General features: G+C 37.3%; 1 protein-coding gene across 1 annotated transcript in view; it reads right to left on the reverse strand.

The window, feature by feature from the left end:
* Positions 1-19362, reverse strand: part of DOK6 (docking protein 6) — a gene marked incomplete at its 5' end in the record, with an annotated part of 261663 nt that overhangs the window by 49845 nt on the left and 192456 nt on the right. Inside the window, one exon of the mRNA XM_080611655.1 lies at positions 246-363. Within this exon, the coding sequence (XP_080467781.1) occupies positions 246-363 (118 nt within the window). The remainder of the gene's footprint in view (positions 1-245; positions 364-19362) is intronic.

Below are 19362 nucleotides of genomic sequence, written 5' to 3' on the forward strand. Positions count from 1 at the left end.
CTACATTGAGCCAAATTGTCTGCCCAGCTTTATGTGGTGATTCCGGGAATCATTTTCACCATTACTTTACAAAATGACTAAAAGAAACCAGTTTTATGTAAATTTGGGAATCCTGCTGAGGTTCCTGACAATTGATAAAATGAAATGGAGACTAAACAACCAATGCAAACAAAATGCAATTTGCATGAATTCTGGTCAAATGGAAAGAAGCTAATGGACATGGCATTTATGAATAAAGAACTTGCCTTGTAAACTGTAGATTTCTCCAACGCTGTTCTGCCGGGTGATGTGATGCCAATATGCACTACGAGGAAGTGAGATCGACTTGGATAATGTCATTGGTTCAGACAGACTGGTCTGGAGCTAAAAACCAAAGCAAACATTAATGGAAGATCACACATAACCATACTTGACAGAACTTCTCAAAACTGTAAATTGAACAGATGTTGTTATGAAGATAGTATTTCCTGAATTTCCATTGGTGTTATACTGTTATTTAAGCTGTGTTATAAGCATCAGCACTGTGAATGCTCAGGAAAAGGCTGCAAAAATGTATTTGGGTATATAGGCTCATTAGCACAGGTTAATATTAAGGGATAGAAATATATTACTATTTATCTGCAGCTATTCTTGTTGTTTTTAGGATTTTCTTATTTTCTTTATGATAGCGACAGATTAACATACGCCTGAAATCTTAAATCCCTCTACAATCACATTTCTTTCTGGCTATTTAACCCGCATATTGGATTGAATACCCAGAAAGATTCTAAGAGAGAATCTGAGATAACCAGCAGAGAATTAACAATGAAGAGTCATTAATCCTCTAATCCTCCACTAAAGTGGAGGCATCTCATCACCAGTAGCAGGATATAGCCTCAAGAGCAAATTTTCCCAGTCCAGGGGACTTTGTGTAACTGAAACTGTGAATTGCATGCTAAGTGTCCCTTTGTGCAAGAGCTATGGCACAGAAATCTGACAGAAGGAATGTAAATTTATTAGAGACCTCTGTCTCCAATGGACTATGGATGAGAGTGAAAGACTAGGCTAAGCTATAAAGAAAAAAAAAAGCAGGATGGAGGACTGTGCATCCTGGCAGCCTCTTTGGATATACCTGTGTAACTTATTTCTGTCTAGAAGAAAAGAGAATGCAAATTTTTTGTATCACTGGCATTACAGAAGATAAAATACATAAAAATAGTGGTATCTAACAAATTGCGATGATTCTCTGGGGCATAATTTCTTCAGGGGATGTCTGGAAGAATCAACACTGAAGGATTAGTTATGTCTGCAGATTTAGAGTGGAAAACCTCTTAAGATCAGGAAAGGCACCAGGATGGTGAGAGTGATACTCTGAAAGGGTGTGCTTAAAAATCCACATTTTCAGAGCTCAGCTATAGAGTAGAAGGTATTTAAGATCTGGATCCTTTACCTCAGAGTAATGATTGAGTCCTAGGGATTCCTCATTAAGGATCACGATGCCATATTAAAAAAAGCCATTTTTATGTGTACAAACTCGTTATTTTGTAATAAAAATCTCCCAACTTTTAGAAACTGTATCCACCCAAAGAGCTATATTTCATTTTTGAGTACTAACACCCACTGACGTATGGCAGATATTTTGCTTCAGATCAATCTGCTGTAACACTTGCATTGTTTTCTTAAGAATTGTAATAAAAATTACTTCCTGTCTACAGTTAATGTCTCTTTTTCTCATTTAATTTGTCAGTGATGCAGATCATTACTGGAAGCTATTCCATATGAACTGAAGAGCTTGCAGAAACATTTCCTTCATTAAAAAAGTTCCAAATTCTAATCACAGGAATTCTATTTTTAGGGAGACTTGAGAATTTAAAGTTTATTGATGCAGAGAATTTCCTTTATTGTGAAGATCAGGGTAATAAAAAATCTTCTAGGTTATCTTATCATGTTAGTATATTAAAGGTAACAAGGGTAACTTTGTCGAATAATAAAAATAAAATCATGTAACTTCAATACACAGATGACTTATTAATAATTTGCTCACCGAAAAGGTAAATTACAGTTTTGAGTCAATAAGCATTATTTTCTACTGGAATGCATTCTGAAAAAAAAAAAAAAAAAATCTAGCAAATGGAACCACTGTGACTGTGGTTAATTATATGGAAGCTACATCCGTGGACTGATCTGGTGGTTAAAGTAACACCATTATTCCTGGTCTGAGATGATTAGTTACTGCCTGGTTTGATCTGGGAATGAATTTGAGGCAATTCTCCCCCTCTACTCTGCTCTGCTGAGACCCCCACCTAGAATAGTTCATCCAGCTCTGGAGTCCTCTGTACAGGAAGAACATGGATCTGTTGGAATGTTTCCAGAGAAAGGTTACAAAGATGATCAGAGGGCCAGAACATCTCTCTATGAAGACAGGCTGAGGGAGTTGGGGTTGTTTAGCCTGGAGAAGAGAAGGCTCTGGGAAGACATTCTTGCAGCTTTTCAGTCCCTAAAGGGGGCTTATAAGAAACTTGGGGGCAAGCTTTTAGCAGGGCCTGTAGCAATAGGATGAGAGGCAATGATTTTAAACTAAAGCTATGTTCAGACTAGGTATAACAAAGAAATTTATTACAATGACTGGTGAAACATAGAAGAGGTTGTTCAGAGAAGCTGTAGATGCCCCATCCCTGAAAACATTCAAGGTCAGGATGGATGGGGCAACCTGTCCCTGCCTGTGGTGGGGGGTTGGACTAGATGACCCTTAAAGGTCCCTTCTAACCCAAACCATTCTATGATTTCATTGAGGGGTTTTTTGCAGTCTTGCACCTATGAACTGACTTTATCACTAGGTATAGAAATATAGAGAAAAGTAAAAGCATTATACCAAACTAAACGTGTATAATACATTAACATATATAATATATTAACATTAAATAAAACATGCATCTAGAATGATTTTGCTACCAATAGTTCTCAAATCTGATTAGACGTTAGGAAATGCAAAAACATAATCCAGACTTTTTTCCCCAGTTTAAGAGGGAGAAAATTGATAATGTAATTAGAACTTGGGTAAAAAGAAAAGTAGAAATGCATATATCAAAACCACATCAACTCAAGGATTATTTTTTTTTGTGTGAATAAAAAGTCTATAACTGAAACATTTTTGTTATCTGACATGATATACCTAGTAGCTAGGCTTCCTCCAGTTTCCTCCAGAGTGTTTCTTTGATAAGATAACTTTCACACAGTGAACGTTACATTAGCTTCCAGTATCCAAATCCAAAATAACAAAAATATTAACTCATACGAAGCCTTTGCATTGTTAGTAACAACTTTATAATTCTTAAGGACTAGTTGATTAAAATAGAAATAAAAATATAAATCTATTAATGTGCTACTACTGTAAGTAGTTCCCCATATTTTTCATTATTGTTCTTTTGTGAGACAAGGCTTAGGGCTAAATTTCCTTTTAATTCCCATGGGCTATCTCCATTGACTTAAATAGATTTGTCACTTTGATATCAATAATGAATACAATTCCAAGAATGGAGCCTGTTAAATGTTCTGAGGGTTCTGAGCTTTGATCTGTTTAGCATATTATTCTCTCATTTTCCTTTTGCATTAAAAAAGTCAAAATGCTGAAGGTGACAGAAAATACATTTGCCCTGGGAGAAGAACTGAACAATATACAGTTCATTCAATTTTTTAGCCTGCAACAAAGACAGATTTTTTACAGATATGTTCTGAAAATAATTTTGTTTATTATGGATAAAACCCCCAAAACAACAAAACGCAGCCCATTTCACATTCTTCTGAAACACAACAAAAGAACTAGGTCACATAAGATTAATAAGAATTGTAGTATGGAAATGCTAATTAAATATCACTATTCAAATTTTTAATTTCTTTATAATTCAAAATAAGGTTGCTTTGTGTGTTATGCCTTGAAAAGGAAGAGGGGTCAAAAAATGTATTTAATTTCTCATGTGTCCATTAGCTGACAGTGGAATAGCACAGACTCTTTTCACTGGTGTATCTGCAGTGAAAAATTACTGGAGTTAAAGAATCACACAATCTAAGAGGGTAGCATCAGCTGAGGCACCAGCTCAGCTATCAATCAGCGCAGTTAGAGAACAAGCAGGATGAAAAAAGTTTGTGTGCTTGTTTTAATAGGTTTTCAGTAATGACCAGGAAAAAAGTGTCATGTTTGTCTTTTTTGTAAAAGCAGATGCTGTTGTCCCATGTTCGACTTTCGTGCTATGACACATAGACCTATTATCCAAAAAGCTGTTCCCATCCAGTACTGTAAAGCTGATTATTTCTTTTTTAGCACAGTGTTTTGCCCAGGTTTTAATCGAATTTGATTCTGCCATTCCAAACATTTTTTTCCAACTTGTCATTTTGAATTCTGTCTCTTCATTGACCCACTTTCATATTTTCTTGTAACTGTAAGTTCTTGATGTCTAATAATTAGATTGTTCCTTGATTCAGAACTTCTATGAAGATATTGAAAACTGGATCCAGGATGTATTCCTATGCAAATCCAATGAGAATGTTCTTCATTTTGGTTATATGTTACTAATAATTACTTTCTGGTTATAACTTCCCTATAACCTTTGTTTATAATAATTTAGCTGGCTTAGAAAATAGTCGTGTTATTTGGACTGTGTTCACTACTTTAAAGTCCTTACTGTTAATAGAAACAGATATAGGCATCAGCATACTATTTATTTGCTAAGCATTGTGTATGTTTATTTTTACATTTTTATCCAGCTTGCTGCTCCTGATAGAACAGTCTTGGCAAAAAACCCACCAATACATGATCTCACAAGTCTTCTGAAAAGACTTATAAGAAAGCTAGCTGTGAAAGTAATTTCTTTGATTTCAACCTTTGTATTTCTAGCATTCGGGTTTTCAGTATCTATTCTAAGCTTATTATGACCTTTTAGAGAGGTTTTTACTCAATTATGTAGGAAAAGATCTCAAAATAATAACACCACTCTTCAGTGTCAAGGTGGATGATGATTACTTTTTGGTGGTGGAATATCACTATTTATGAATACTAAAGCAATGGTGAAAGAAAAGCTGAAGGGAGATTCAATGGGACTAATTTTTGGTTGGTGTTTTTTCTCTTCCTTTCCTAATCTCCTCGGCCACACTAAAGAGAGACGATTGTGACATTTTACATTTTTCTCTTTTCCTTTTCTGGCAGAAAAGTATTTGGTTTCTTTTCTTTTCCTCTTTTTTTTTTTTTTCTTTCCTCTAAAAGAAGATCATAATAGATCACTTTGTTGGTCGACAGAATGGATTAATGTTGGAGAAAATTAGCTGAATTTTACGGTGCATTGGGATTATATTTGTTGAATGTTAGTAAAATATGTGTTTTCACTCATATTTTGTCACAGAATTGTGGTTCTGTTTAATTCATGAAAGAAGTTTCTTGTCTATGGAATCTATACCAATTACTGTGAGGGGAGAAAGTCAGGTTCTTAGATCATTACAAGGTTTGAGACATTGTAATATATAGGCAATATATGAAACACTTTATCTAGTTTTCATTGCATAGAAGTGTTCATTAATGTCATAGGAGATGATGCCAACATAAACAGAAGTGAGACTGTTTCAAACCTGACTATACATTAGGTCTTAGTGGATACAAACACAACTAAATAGAAGGAGTCTCTAAGATGCAGGAGAAATTGCAAGCAGGTTGAGCTAATTTCTTCAATAAACACATATACATATGTGTTTATATATATGATAAAGAATCCAGTATTGCACAGATTATTTGCAGATATTGATTGTCCTTTCTGGCACTATGAAATGGGAGCTTTTAAGAAAGAGAGGTGCTAGATGACATGAAGGAAAAGGTTTTGCATATATTGCTGATCTGAAAATAAACAGCATTTGAAGATAGGACTGTGTGGAACTATAAAATTTCTCTCAGCGGTATCACCCAGCAAAAAGTCTTCAGGATTTAAAAGTAAGAATACAGGATTTTTGAAGGTGCGTAATACTGATACAATTGCGAAAAGGTATAGCAATTTCCAGGTGGGAAATGGGGAGGATCAGAGCAAAAACCACCTAAAATTGAAAAACAAAATCCAAAGTAACACTACATCCCTACACATTTTAATAAAGTAAAAAATGGAAATGAATCATTTGTAGAACAATTCACCGTGTTGACTCATGAATGCTTAAACTGAAGGCAGATGGTATAGAATGCACTGACAGAGATCAGCTTTAACTCTAGGGTATTAGCTTAACTTTCAAAGGTACGTTCTAGGGCTCATTTGGCTCTAGCAGTTCATTACTGAAATGTTCATTTACAGCTTTGCCTCATTTCAAAACCAAGCAGCGATTTATGTGCATCACTATGAGGGTCTGCTAGTAGGCAATATAAAATACAAGTCGATGTGAGGGCTAAGAGGAGTTCAGTGAATTAAGGAGTTAATAGTAGCCAGTAGAGTACAGGAGATGTTATTTGGTTTGCCAAAACAGCACTCTGACTGGGAGAGGCCCTAAAGATAGGAGGAAAGCCAGTGATACCATTATCTTCAAGAAAGGCAAGAAGGAAGACCTAGGGAGCTACAGGCTGGTCAGCCTCACCTCAATCCTTAGGAAGATGATGGAGCAGCTAATCCTGAAAATAATTTCCGGGCACGTGAAAGATAAGAAGGTCCTCAGGAATAGTCAGCATGAATTCACCAAAAAGAAGATATGCTTGATCAATCTGCTACTCTTCAATGATGACTGGCTTGGTATATAAAGGGAGAGCAGTGAATATTGGCTACTATGACTTCAGGAAGGCTTTTGACAATATTTCCCCTATGATCTTCAGGAGTGTTTCCTGGGGAGTTCAACATGAGATTTATGGTATTCTGGAAGGTTCTCTTTAATGAGGTTTGTCAAGATACAGTTAAAAATAGTGAGGCTTGCCATCAGTGCTGACTTACAGTCTTGTCCTCCTTCCTGTCTGTTTTATTCTCTCCTTGCTCTGCTAGGTATTCCTCTCTTTGAAAAAGCTGCTTGTGTCTGACCTCAACCTGATACGTTTTCAAGAAGATTTCAAAGTATGCCAGTTTTTTCACAGTATTGCTTGCCAAGAGAAAAAGGTATTTGGGGCACTTGAAGTCCTCAGCATTTTACTTGACAGTACTGGAAGGACAGCCTTTCTGACTTCATAGAAGCTGCTTTGGCCAGTTTTAGAGTTGGTATGGTAAAATTCATGTAATGCAAAATTGTCTCTCAGAAGAGAACAGACTTGAAAGCCTCTTTCTATCCATGTGGCAAGAAAGGTTTATTTCACCTCTTGATGAACTCAGAATGATCCCAGATAGGAAACCTTATCTGAGTAACTTTGGAGCTGCAAAACTGGAATTCTAAGGATTACCTAAGCATTTTGGCAAAGAGTTATAGAATCTGTATTAAGAGCGTTGACTGCATAGTTATTTGAGTTTCATTATTTCTGATAAACCAAACATCTTGGACCTCACAGGCTTTCTTATGAAGTTTTTCTTCTATTGTCTAAAACGGATCAGTGGTTTCCAATTACACACATTTGTGGAAATCACATTTCTTTTAGCTATTTCATTTCAGTGCATAGAAATTGTTGGTACCAATGAACTTTAATAAAATGACAAGAAGACAATTTTCTGAATACTTGCTGAAACAATAATCATCAATAACTTTTCATGAATATTCCTTATTAAGCTTATCAGTGCGTGACTTATATTCAGTAAAACACATAGTCTTGCTGACCTCTACTTTCTGACATTTTCAGAAGTTAGTTTTATATATCATACAAAGACATTTCAATTAAAAAGAAAAAAAATAGCAAACCCAGAATACATAAAAATGACTACCATATAATAAAGTCCTCTTAGGTGACCCTTCAATACCTTCTAAAAATAACACATTTTGTTCCTTTTAACTATTTAGTTTTAAACATTACAAATGCATCTTGAATCATACATTGTTATACATGTGCAAAGCACATGAATGTACATGAATATAAAATATTAAGTTTTAGCTTCGAAATATACTACACTTTTGTAGGTAGGGCTAAAAAAAATATGCCTGTGCATACGAACACACAAGTACACATATTAGTTTAAAGTAATTTATTCATATTTCATTTAATATTTACTTTAGTAGCTCCATTACATTTGTGGGCTTTTCACAGACTTAAAATTGACTGAGAAGCTGGTATAGAAAAATAAGGGGCTATTTTTTTCCACTGTGTATGCTCACACACATGGTGATCACATCATGATCATGTATATAGATAGATACAGCCAGAGAATTCTTGACATTGCTCAGTTTTAAAATTGCAATAAGCAATCATTCAAGAGCCGTGCATACAATTCTAAATAAATGCACATAATGTATATTTGGATTTACTTCTTTTTTTTGTGATCCAGAAACAACTTAGAATGAGAGACAAGACTCACAAATCACAGTCCAAATTTGTGCATATAAATGAAGCTAGTGAATTTTTGCTTCCTTACTGATGCTATTTCACTAATGTAGCAAAAAATAGAAGCAAATCAGGAACCCAGATTGGGAAGGGAGAAACATAGAAGTGTTTGTAAATTGCTGTATCTTGCATCAGCCTAATATATCCTACAACTGGCAACCTTTCTCCTTTAATTTCATTTTCAGACAGTAACTCAGGTGGATATTGGAGTGGGTTTTTTTCACTGGCAAAAGTTGTTTGGTGTAGTAGAGGTTGTAGATGCGTGATCAAATGCTGTATAATTCAAGGCTTTTGAAATCCATGGTTGACATTTAACAGAACAATCCTTTGCCCCCGTGCTGGCAAGTTCCAGCTTCACGAAACAAAAGAAACAGAATTATACCTGTTGCCATGGAAATCTGCAACTCTATCACGTTTTTTCTTCATGTATTACAAAATGCATATAAAGGTGATCACTGAAAAATATGTGGGAAACATTACAGAAATGACATCATTTTACAAATGATTTTACAAAATCTCTCATCTGGTAGCAATTTCAACTTTTCCCACTGTGTCATACAAGGAAATGATTAAGAATAATGAGAAGATCACAATTTATTTCATTTTTATAAACAAGAACCTATGCTGATTCGTCAATGGATTTTGAATCAGACACATATATACATATGTAGAGATATACATTCAACAGCCAGCCACATAATCCCATATGAATCTTGTCTGGCTGCTACTTTTATGGAAATGGATTCTGACAGACTGAATATGTGATGAGACTAGCAGCTTTTACCCTGAGACAGTCATAAGTAACAGTGATGTATGCTTCCACGATAGCATGGAAAATCTTCATCCAGAGCTTGCTGCTGAATACTGTAGAAATGAAACATTTTTTAGAAATCTATTCCTGCAGTTTAGACAGCTCAGTACTCCAGTAATTTTTAACATCTTCATCATCAACATGGGCAACAGGACCAAACCCACTCTTAGCAAACTTGGGATGACATCAAACTAGGGGAGCAGTCAAACACCCAGATGAGCGGGCTTCCATTCAGAAGGACCTCAGGAGAGCAGAAGAAAGGGCTGACAGGAATCTAATGTTTACTCAGCTTTAGAAAGAGAAGGCTAAGAGAAATCTAACTCTGTTTTTTTTCTCTCTCTTCTTAAAGATATGTTGGAGAGAAGACTGTTACCAGAGATGCACAGTGAAAGGACAAGACACAGCAGTCACAGGCTATGGCAAGGGAAATTCAAGACAGACTTCAAGAAAAATTCTTCACAATGAGAGTTGCCAAGCACTGGAAGCAGTAGCCATAATCTACATTCTTGGGGGTATTCAGAACTTGATTGGATAAGACCCTGGGTAACTTGATCTAGTTTTGATGCTACCCCTGCTTTCAACAGATTAGGTGACCAGCAGTCATTTCAAATGTCTTTTTTTCTCATCCTATATTCAATGGATTTGAAAATCTGAGAGCTAGTGACTTGTGCTATGCCAGTGTATTGGCCTGACATTATTTTGCTTCCTGTAGTAGAGGCACATCTTTACACAGTATAGCTACTGTAGCAAGTGAAATAATGTCAAATCAACAGTACAGGGTCTGTACTTTCTGTATCACTGTCTTACATTTCTTCTGAACCAGATTCCTGCACAGCTGATAAACAAAAACTGTTAGCATGGGTGGCATCATATGGGATATCAGTAACATAAGAACAATGACACACAGCTGGGAGGAAAAAGGAATATAAACAACCCCTATCTGGACAAGCTTTGATTAATACATATTCAAAGACAGCTTATACTTGGAAAAGTGCCTTTATTTCAGATATGGCCTTTTTAGATACTCAATATCTGCTGTCTTCAGTATAAACATAATCAGAGAGATTATTATAAATAATTTTCATGTTAAAAAATCTGTCATCTTTAGAAAAAGGAATGAAAGCAGAGAAAAAAAAGGCAAAATTAAGACAAAGGGTGAACTTCACCTAATTTTTGTCCTACCACCAGTTACCTGATGAGCCAAAGCACAAAATGCACAGGAGGGATTTACAGAGTAACTTTAGGACTATTCTGAGAATTTCTGATCCCCTCACAGATTATTACTTTTTATAATTTTCCTAGTCTCTGAAAAGCACTGTGCCCCTCTGTAAATCAGTGATAAAGTAGATTCTTATTAATCAGAGACAATGCCTTAACTATTCCCTTGGTGACACAAAGAACTCATGAACAGACCTGCTGAAACGGAGGAAGGCCTTACTTAACAGCAGACACAGAATAGTACTATAGTTCAAAAAGACTGATGAAAACCATGTGAAAAGTAACTTTTTCAGAAGTTATTTTTCTGTGAATAAGTAATTGACTATGATTCAGGATTTGTTGTGTTGTTGTTCTGTTGCTGTGCTATTCCTAGCACACAGCTGATCACTCTATGACCTTAGGAAATTCACACCCAGTTGAATTTGGCCTTATCTTTCTTGCCTCATTTTACTCATTAGTATAATTATTATAATAATACCTGTCTCCTGAGAGCATCAGGTGCTTCATCAGCTATTATTTTTGCTAATAGTAATAGAAGCTCTATAGGCTAGTTTAGTTCATTTTACAAGAAACAATTTTCTTAAAATAGCAGATACGAGATTAACAATAATTAAGCCCATGGAAGAACTGGCTTGATAATTATTTTTCTACTAATACTTAAGTCAACACAGCCTGCTTGTCTGTTAAGAGAGTTTGATGACATAAAACCACCAGCACAAGCAAGTTGTTTTAAATATACACAATACAAAAGAAAACTTCTCTTCCATATTAAATGCTTCTCAAAGTTTAGTTAAGGGGAGGGCTGGGAATAGCCAAATAGGGTTAAGTCAGGCATGCAGCAACTACCATATAATTACATCTGCCTTTCCTCATTTATCACTCATATCACCCACAGCTTTTAGCAAATAAGACTGCTAACCAAATCATCAATTTTGTTCAAGTTTGTTCTTTGTTCTTTGGCTCTTCACTTTCTGCATTTTCTAGAAACAAATTTCAACATGACAGTGCCTCTCCAACTACTTTCATAGCTTGTAAACATGCAACATTTTGCAAAATATAAGAAAGGCAAAAAAAAAGAAAAGTTAAAATAAATGATACCTAACTTCCAAGAAATATGCTCTTTGAAAATTTCCTAGAAATGTAGATAGGTGGCTCCTTAGATTTTTAAAGCTTCTATGTGCTATTTTCAGGAGGAGGTGCATGTTCAGATACCTTACTATGCAAAATCTTTGTCCTGTTGCATTTAAACAAACTAACCAGACCCTGGCTGCTTAAATCCGAATGCTCACAGTACAGCACAATTGCATACAAGCATATAAAGGAGGTGAACAGAATGGGGAAAACAGCGTTCATAGGATTCATGTATGCACAGCTTCAGGATGGATTCATAGGATGGAGCAGGCTCCTTGTAGATAAGAAACTGTATTGTCTCAGTTACGAGACACCTCTGTGAAGCTTTTATTACACATTTTGGTTCAGCTCCTACTTTATATTAGGGGGAAATAGATTAAAATCTAGGGAATGTAGATTAAAATCTCAGTCTAAGGTAGCACAATACAGAGAAATCTAAAAGAACACTAACATTATATGAAATAGACCAGAAATTTTTTAGGAGAAAAAAATGAGAGTAATTTCTAGGTTAGGATGCATGTCCATATGGTGAGATACTTGGGTTTTAGTCTCTAAAAGAGATTTAGAGCATCATTTTGCATTCAAGATCATCCAGCCCAATGGCTACAGATAAACTGCGTTAGGGAAGGGAAGAATTGAATTTTCCTCACCATACTCTGACTGAAAGCCCTCACGTCTTTTACCACTTCAAGAACATTCAAAACTCCAGTGCAAGATTTAGTTTTCAAATGGCAAAACAGCTTTTAAATTACATCACCAACTACTGAAATATCTGATACACTCATATGCAAGGACTTGCCAGCTCTGCTTTTGCACCTACCCACACCACCTACCTACACACTTCATAAACCTTTATGCTGCCTGTAGCGCTTCTGTCACGACAAATACCTCTGTTACCCACCCTGGCTTTATCACTTCATATGAGCAGCTGCACTGACACTCTATTACCATAGTAAAGACTTGCCCTACACTGCGGGTTCATTCAAACACACAGCTCAAACATCCAGCAACAACAACCACCTGCAGCATCCACTGCAGAAGCTGGGCTTTACATCTTATCCTCTCACTTCCTACAAGATGCTGTATAGGGGCACAATAGACCCCTGCAGCTGACAGAGGAAAAGGTGGTAAAAGAGGTGTTGACCCATCAGGAAAGGAACAGGAGAGGGCCTTTAATGGCTGTGGAAGTCTGAATCTCATGGTGGGATGAAGCGTTTTCTTTAGGAAGTGAATGGCACCTGCTGCACACCTTTTGAATGTGTATTGTTGAATATTAGTAGTAGTCCCTGCAAAAATGCTAATGAAATAAATACATTCAATAAAATATTTTCTTTCAAATATGATTAAAAAATAAACCAGCTGCAGTTGAAGGAATCATTAATTGCTGCCCTGTCTAAATATCCACAAATCCCTTACTTTCTTCTGAAGTGGAAAATGTCAGAAATAAAATTGTGATGAAACATTAGGATTCACTTCATCCAAGTACACACAGTTTTCTGAGCCCAAGGACTAACAAAGAGCCCGGCAAAATTCTTAAAAATTCTCACAGAAAAATCTGAGTCAGGAAAATGTCATTACGTGCTTAATGAAACAAGAACCCTATGGCAAATTACTTATACTTATGGGAACTAAGTTTACGTAACTCAAACCTGAAAGCATACAGATTCTGACTTGGAAGAAAAAACAAAAAAAAAAAAAATCAACCCCAAACTCAAGAATTCAGCATTCTTGGGATTGTTGTTAATCTTGGCAACAGTTGCAGATGGTTGTGATTTGACACATACTTCAGTGGAACAGTCCTAATTTTCTATTATTGGTTTCCACCACAAAGGGTGAGCTTTAATGCTCTAGAAGTCCTCTCCTGCCCAAAATGCAGCACGCCTTTTTCAGTTCTAATTTGTAACTTTTAAAGATACTGTCCCTTTCAGCATCCTTATGGAGAAGTTGTCCAGTTGTGGGATGCGTGAAGAACTGGCTGAAAGGCAGAACTCAGAAGACTGAAGCGAATGGGGCTATATCTGGCTGGCAACTGCTCACCAGCAGTGTTCTCCAGGGTTCAATTCTAGGGTCATTTCTGTTCAATATATTTATCAATGATCTGGATGCAGGAGCTGTAAGCACCATTAACAAATTTGCTGATGATACCAAACTGGGAGGTGCTGTTGACTCTCTTGAGGGACAGGAGGCCTTGCAAAAAGATCTAGACAGATTGGAACATGAGGCAACGATTAATGGGACGAAATTTAACAAGTCCAAATGCTGGATCCTGCACTCAGGATGGAGTAACACCAGGCATAAGTATAAACTGGGAGAAGAGTGGCTGGAGAGCAGCCCTACAGAAAGAGATGTGGGGGTGCTAGTCAGCAGCAGGCTCAACAGGAGTCAGCAGTGTGCCCTTGCAGCCAAATGGGCAAACCACAACCTGGGGTGCATCAAACATAGCACAACCAGGTGGTCAGAATAAGTGATTATCCCTCTGTATCCAATATTGGTGCAAGCTCACCTTGAGCATTGTGTGCACTTCTGGGCCCCACAATTTCAGAAGGAGGTGAAGATTTTTGACTGTGTCCAGACAAGAGTAACAGCTGGTGAGAGGGCTGGAATGCATGTCCTGTGAGGAGTGGCTGAGGACTTTGGGCTTGTCAAGTTTGGAGAAAAGGAGGCTGAGGGGCAACCTCATTGCTCTCTACAGCTTTCTGAGAGGGTGAAGTGGAGAGACGCTGAGCTCTTCTGCTTGGAATCCAGTGACAGGACATGTAGGAATGGTACAAAGCTGAGCTAGGGGAGGTTTAGATTGGATATTAGGAAGCATCTGTTGCCAAGAGGGTGATCAAACACTGGAACAGCCTTCCTAGCAAGGTGTTCAACACCCAAGTGTGCCAGTTTTAAGAGGCATTTGGACAATGCCCTTAACACCATGTTTAACTTCTGGTCAGTCTGGAATGGACAGGCAGTTGGACTAGAAGATTGCTGTAGGTCCTTTCCAACAGAAATGTTCTATTCTATCATATTATATTCCATTCCATTCCATTCCAGCCCAGTCTATTCTATTCTGTTCTGTTCTGGTTCTAGTTCTAGTTCTATTCTACTGCTGTTCTGTTCTGTTTTGTTCTGCTCTGGAAATAAGCTTCACAACACCCATGGAACCAAGTAAACAATTCACTACGCATTGCAGTAAAGCATCCAGCTTTTTACAGGGTTATAAAGTTTCTAAACAAACATTATACTGAAACATCATAGATGGGAAATAAAGAACAAAAGTGAGCTAAGTGTGACTGAAAAAAAAAGTGATATAAAAGTGACTGAATAATTGGCCTATACTTTAGGCTGTACTTTAACTTGCAGAAAATGCATGAGTTCACGAATGATCTTAAAAATTCAGAACCTCAGTGGTTGAGTTTATACAACATTTGGAAAGAGAAGAAAACATACTAAAAGACCAATGCGTCATGACATGGGTCGATTCTATGGGTGGATTCCACTAATTTTCTTCTCCAGTTTCTCATTCAGGTATTGACACGATGCAAATGCACTCAGGCAGAATTAGAATAAAAAAGAGCTTTGTCATAGTAAGTAAATTGCACTGAAATGGAGCCCAAAAGACGCATATTTTAACTAAATATATTTTATATTCATTGAGTTGGTGGCATCCACTAGTGTCTCTCTGTTTTTCCCGTACTTTACAACTTGAAAATAATAGGTGATAGGTATACCATTGCACAAAGACATAAATAGCCATAAACCAGACAAAGTTCTGGAGATGCACTGGCAGTGGTGGGATACTTCAATTTGAAACCATCATTTTAAATTGAAAAATTTAAAATGCTTGACATATTTCTTGATGATGTTTGATCCTGTAATGTTTCGATGAGTATATGTTTGTGTTGTGATCAGGTTAAAAATATATGAAGAAATACATATTACAGACTTACATGACAAAGCTAAATTAAAAGTTCATTATGACACTAATGCTGTTACTGTCTCCAGCATCAGATTATTTTTGTTTCTTTTCTGATTCTAAGACAACTTATACTAATATTCTTCATTCTATTTACATGCCTATTAATACTGTGTCTGACACCCTGTAATCTATATTTATCCTCAGACCCATCCTATGAAATATTGTTATCCTCCTCATTCTGTTCCGGACAAAAAGAAAGATTAAATGACTCCCAGGCTTATTTCTCAGCCACCTTCCTCTTCAACCTCACCTTAAGCCCAGTTGCATTGCCTGATATTTGTCTTCTTTGGCACACTCATTACTTCCCTCCCAATAACATTTTTTTTTAAAATAATATATAAACTGATTGATAATATCTGTTTTAAATGTCAGAAATCTATCATGATGACTCCTTCACTTACATTAAGTTGAATATTAGAGACAAGACTTGTAAATAATGTTGATGGGAAAAAAATATAAGATGCAATGTCCATGAAGGTGTTTATCTTCTCGCAAATGTTTAAAGGATCACAATCTAAATGGCATTATTTTTACAGCTCTGCTGTCTAAAGCAAAACAAGTGCCATGGAAAATTTCCTACAACAATAAGTTATGAAACTTGCGCCATTATATTTTCTTCATGCATTTATACTTCAGTTTTACTGACATTTGATTAACTTCAGCTGCTTAACATCAACTTTAGTGCTATCTTATTTAGAATTATTGTTTTACACATTGTAAGTTTTTATGTTTTTGAGATTACATTATAGGTTTTTACTGGCAGCTCTTGAAAGAAGTAATTTATAAGGCTAGAAAGGTATGCCTATTTCCTTAGCCTCCCTCATATGCGTAGTCATAACATGAGAAATCTACAGCCCTTAACCTCCCATGTTATGCACTTGAACACCAGTGGGTGAAGAAGTTACATCAGGAGTGTTTCTAGTGGAGGCTGAGTGGCAGAAGATCAAAACTGGCATTAGGGATGAAAATGTTTTGGTAAGCAATTGCATCCTGGTGTAGAGGCTAGGTAGACAAATGCTCCTGAAACCAACTGCTCATATGCTGGCTTGTGAAAAGTACCTTTTAAACTATTTATCTGAAGGAGTTTAAAAAAAGATCACCAAACCCAACATAATCTACTGATTGCAAGGAGAGTACTCAGCAGTTACTGAAGATGAATGAGTCTTTTTCATTCTCTCCTCAGGACAGGACAACTGAGAAGATATAACAGTTTACTGCCGCCTCTGTAACCCAATTTATCTCAGTAACCCTGCAGTATCCTATTCCTTTTAGCTAGGGTTTTGTTTTGTTTTTCCAAATTAGGAAGCTGAATTGACTCACTGAGTCAGATAAGCACCTAAGCTAACAGAAAGGTAGTGGAAAAATCTTGCAGCCCAGACTGGGGACTGGAGAGTGGTGACAGAACTGGCTGTTAGACACTCAGACGTGCATCTTCTATGCTTAACACCTGACTACAGTTAGTGGGGATACATGCTGTTCCTGACGCTACCACTTTTTTTTCAGTAATTCCAAGACTAACAATCTGATCAGATTTCTAAATTATATTAACACCTCCCCCCCAAAAAAAAACCCCAACAATGCCCCCCCCCCAAAAAAAACCAAAACAAATCCAGGGGCACATGGAAGGGGCAAGAGAAGAGGTTTGTAAGAAAGCATATTATTCAGATGATAACACCAGAATTGCTGACATTCACATATAGATAACAAAACTGTACAAAATATGATATTGTAAATAGAAAGCTGGTAATTGTTTTTTTAATTAATTTGTTATGCTGAAACTGTACAATCACTACCAAAACACTCCAATTGCCCCCTCCTCTGCAAAACAGCTGCAAACCAAAATTGCCATCTGTATTACACTGATCCATCAATAAAGCAAATAACAAAAGAAGTGAATATACAGATAACAATTTCCCTGAAAACAATCTCAATTGAAGTACTAGCATTGGCACAAATTAATTCTTTTCCCAAACGCATAAGATCATTGTCCACTTTGCTGTAATATTTGAATAAAATCCAGTCTGCTTTAATGTCAATAAAACCAATAACTACCGACGCCAGTGACTAATGATCCCATATTTCAGGTCTTTTTCCCAGTGTTATAATTTGAAGGGGAAATGGGCAGAAGACAAAAGTGCGTACATAACTGTCTACTTAAACTGACTGAGCTTCTGCTCATGATGACAATGGAGCAGACCTCTACTATATTATCTGCCACAGAACATTTTTGCTTCCAGTCCACGCCCTTTCAAAGGCAAATGTTAAGGCTTAGCTTCTTCTCATGCCTCTCTCTAACATTTTACTTGGCTTCAGCAACAGATTTCTTAGCATAAAAACTAATGTATCACTTAATATTCTGAAACAGAAATTTTGTGTCCAGAGACCTTGTCCTGGGTTCAGCAGTGGCAGTCAACTTTTTTCTCCTTCTTAGTAGCTGTTGCAGCACTGTGTTTTTGACTTTTGGCCTGGGAACAAAAAACTGATAACACTGATGTTTAGACTGACCAAGGACTTTGTGAGTCTCATGCTCTGCCAGGGAGGAGGAGGGGCCGGGAGGAAGCGGGGACAGGACACCTGACCCAGACTGGCCAAGGAGGTGTTCCATACCACAGCACGTCATGCCAGGGGATGTAACTGGGAGCTACCCGGAAGGGCACGTCCCCTTTTCGGTCGGGCTGTCTTTTCCGGCGGGCGGTATCGTATTCTCTTCCCTTGTTATTTCTCTTGTCGTTGTTATTGTTGGTGGCGGCAGTGGTGATTCGTGTTATACCTTAGTTGCTGGACTGTCTTTATCTCAACCCGTGGGAGCTGCATTCTTTTGATTCTCCTCCCCGTCCCTCCAGAAGCGGAGGGAAGAAAGGTGGGGGGGGGGGGGCAGGAGACTGTGTGGTTCTGATTTACAGCTTGGGCTTAAACCACGACAGTTCTATTTTGGCGCCCAACGTGGGGCACGAAGGGTTGAGATAACGACAGATCTGACCGGAGTGTGTCTAATCGTATTTGTGATAAGCATTCAGTGTTTTGGATTGATAGTCACTTGTCACAATGCTGATTTATTGGCTCTCAAAGTTGTTGTTTTTGATCTCACAGTCTCAATATGCCGTAGGTTACTTAGAGCCGGTATTTGCTGTGTTAGTGTTTTTCAAGTGTGGGGCTTGGGCTAAGGTTATTGTCTCATTGTATTTTATGGTAATGACTTGTAATACAATAGAAAAATTGATCATGAAACTGATCTGGCTTATGTTCCCAGTGTGGTCACCACCTTTATACTTTGGGAGGTATATAATACAAATGCTTAGCAACTATACATCTTTTTAATCCTTCCTGGGTGGTCAACCTATGAAGGAGACATTCTTTTACCCTCCCAGTGCCCCTTCCAGACCGTTTACAGCATCGTTTGAGAGTTTTGAAGTTTTTGAGTGGCCTTTTAATATTGTTGAGACCTGTTTGCTGATTGTGATGGGGGTCACCATGTTGGCACGCATACAGAGTGTGTTTTGTCCACAACCATTACGTCTGATCTCAAGAGTTAAGCAGAGTCCGGTTTGGGCCTTGTCTGGGGTTAGACGACAAAATAGGGGGACCGAGAGATTTTCCCCGAGGCTGGACAGCCATGAGTGGCAGGGTGTGTGGGATAGTATGGGCAAGTATCTAGGTCAGTGGGCCCCTCCAGTGTTTTGGAACTTCACCACCGAACAAGTGCAAAATCCAGAAGAATTAGTAAAACATTTAAATGAGGTGTGCTGTCATCCTGGTCATACCAGAGAGGGACAAATCATGTCAACGTGCTGGGGC

Source organism: Psittacula echo (assembly GCF_963264785.1).
Source record: "Psittacula echo genome assembly, chromosome: 2".
In the NCBI taxonomy this organism is placed as follows: Eukaryota; Metazoa; Chordata; class Aves; order Psittaciformes; family Psittacidae; genus Psittacula; species Psittacula echo.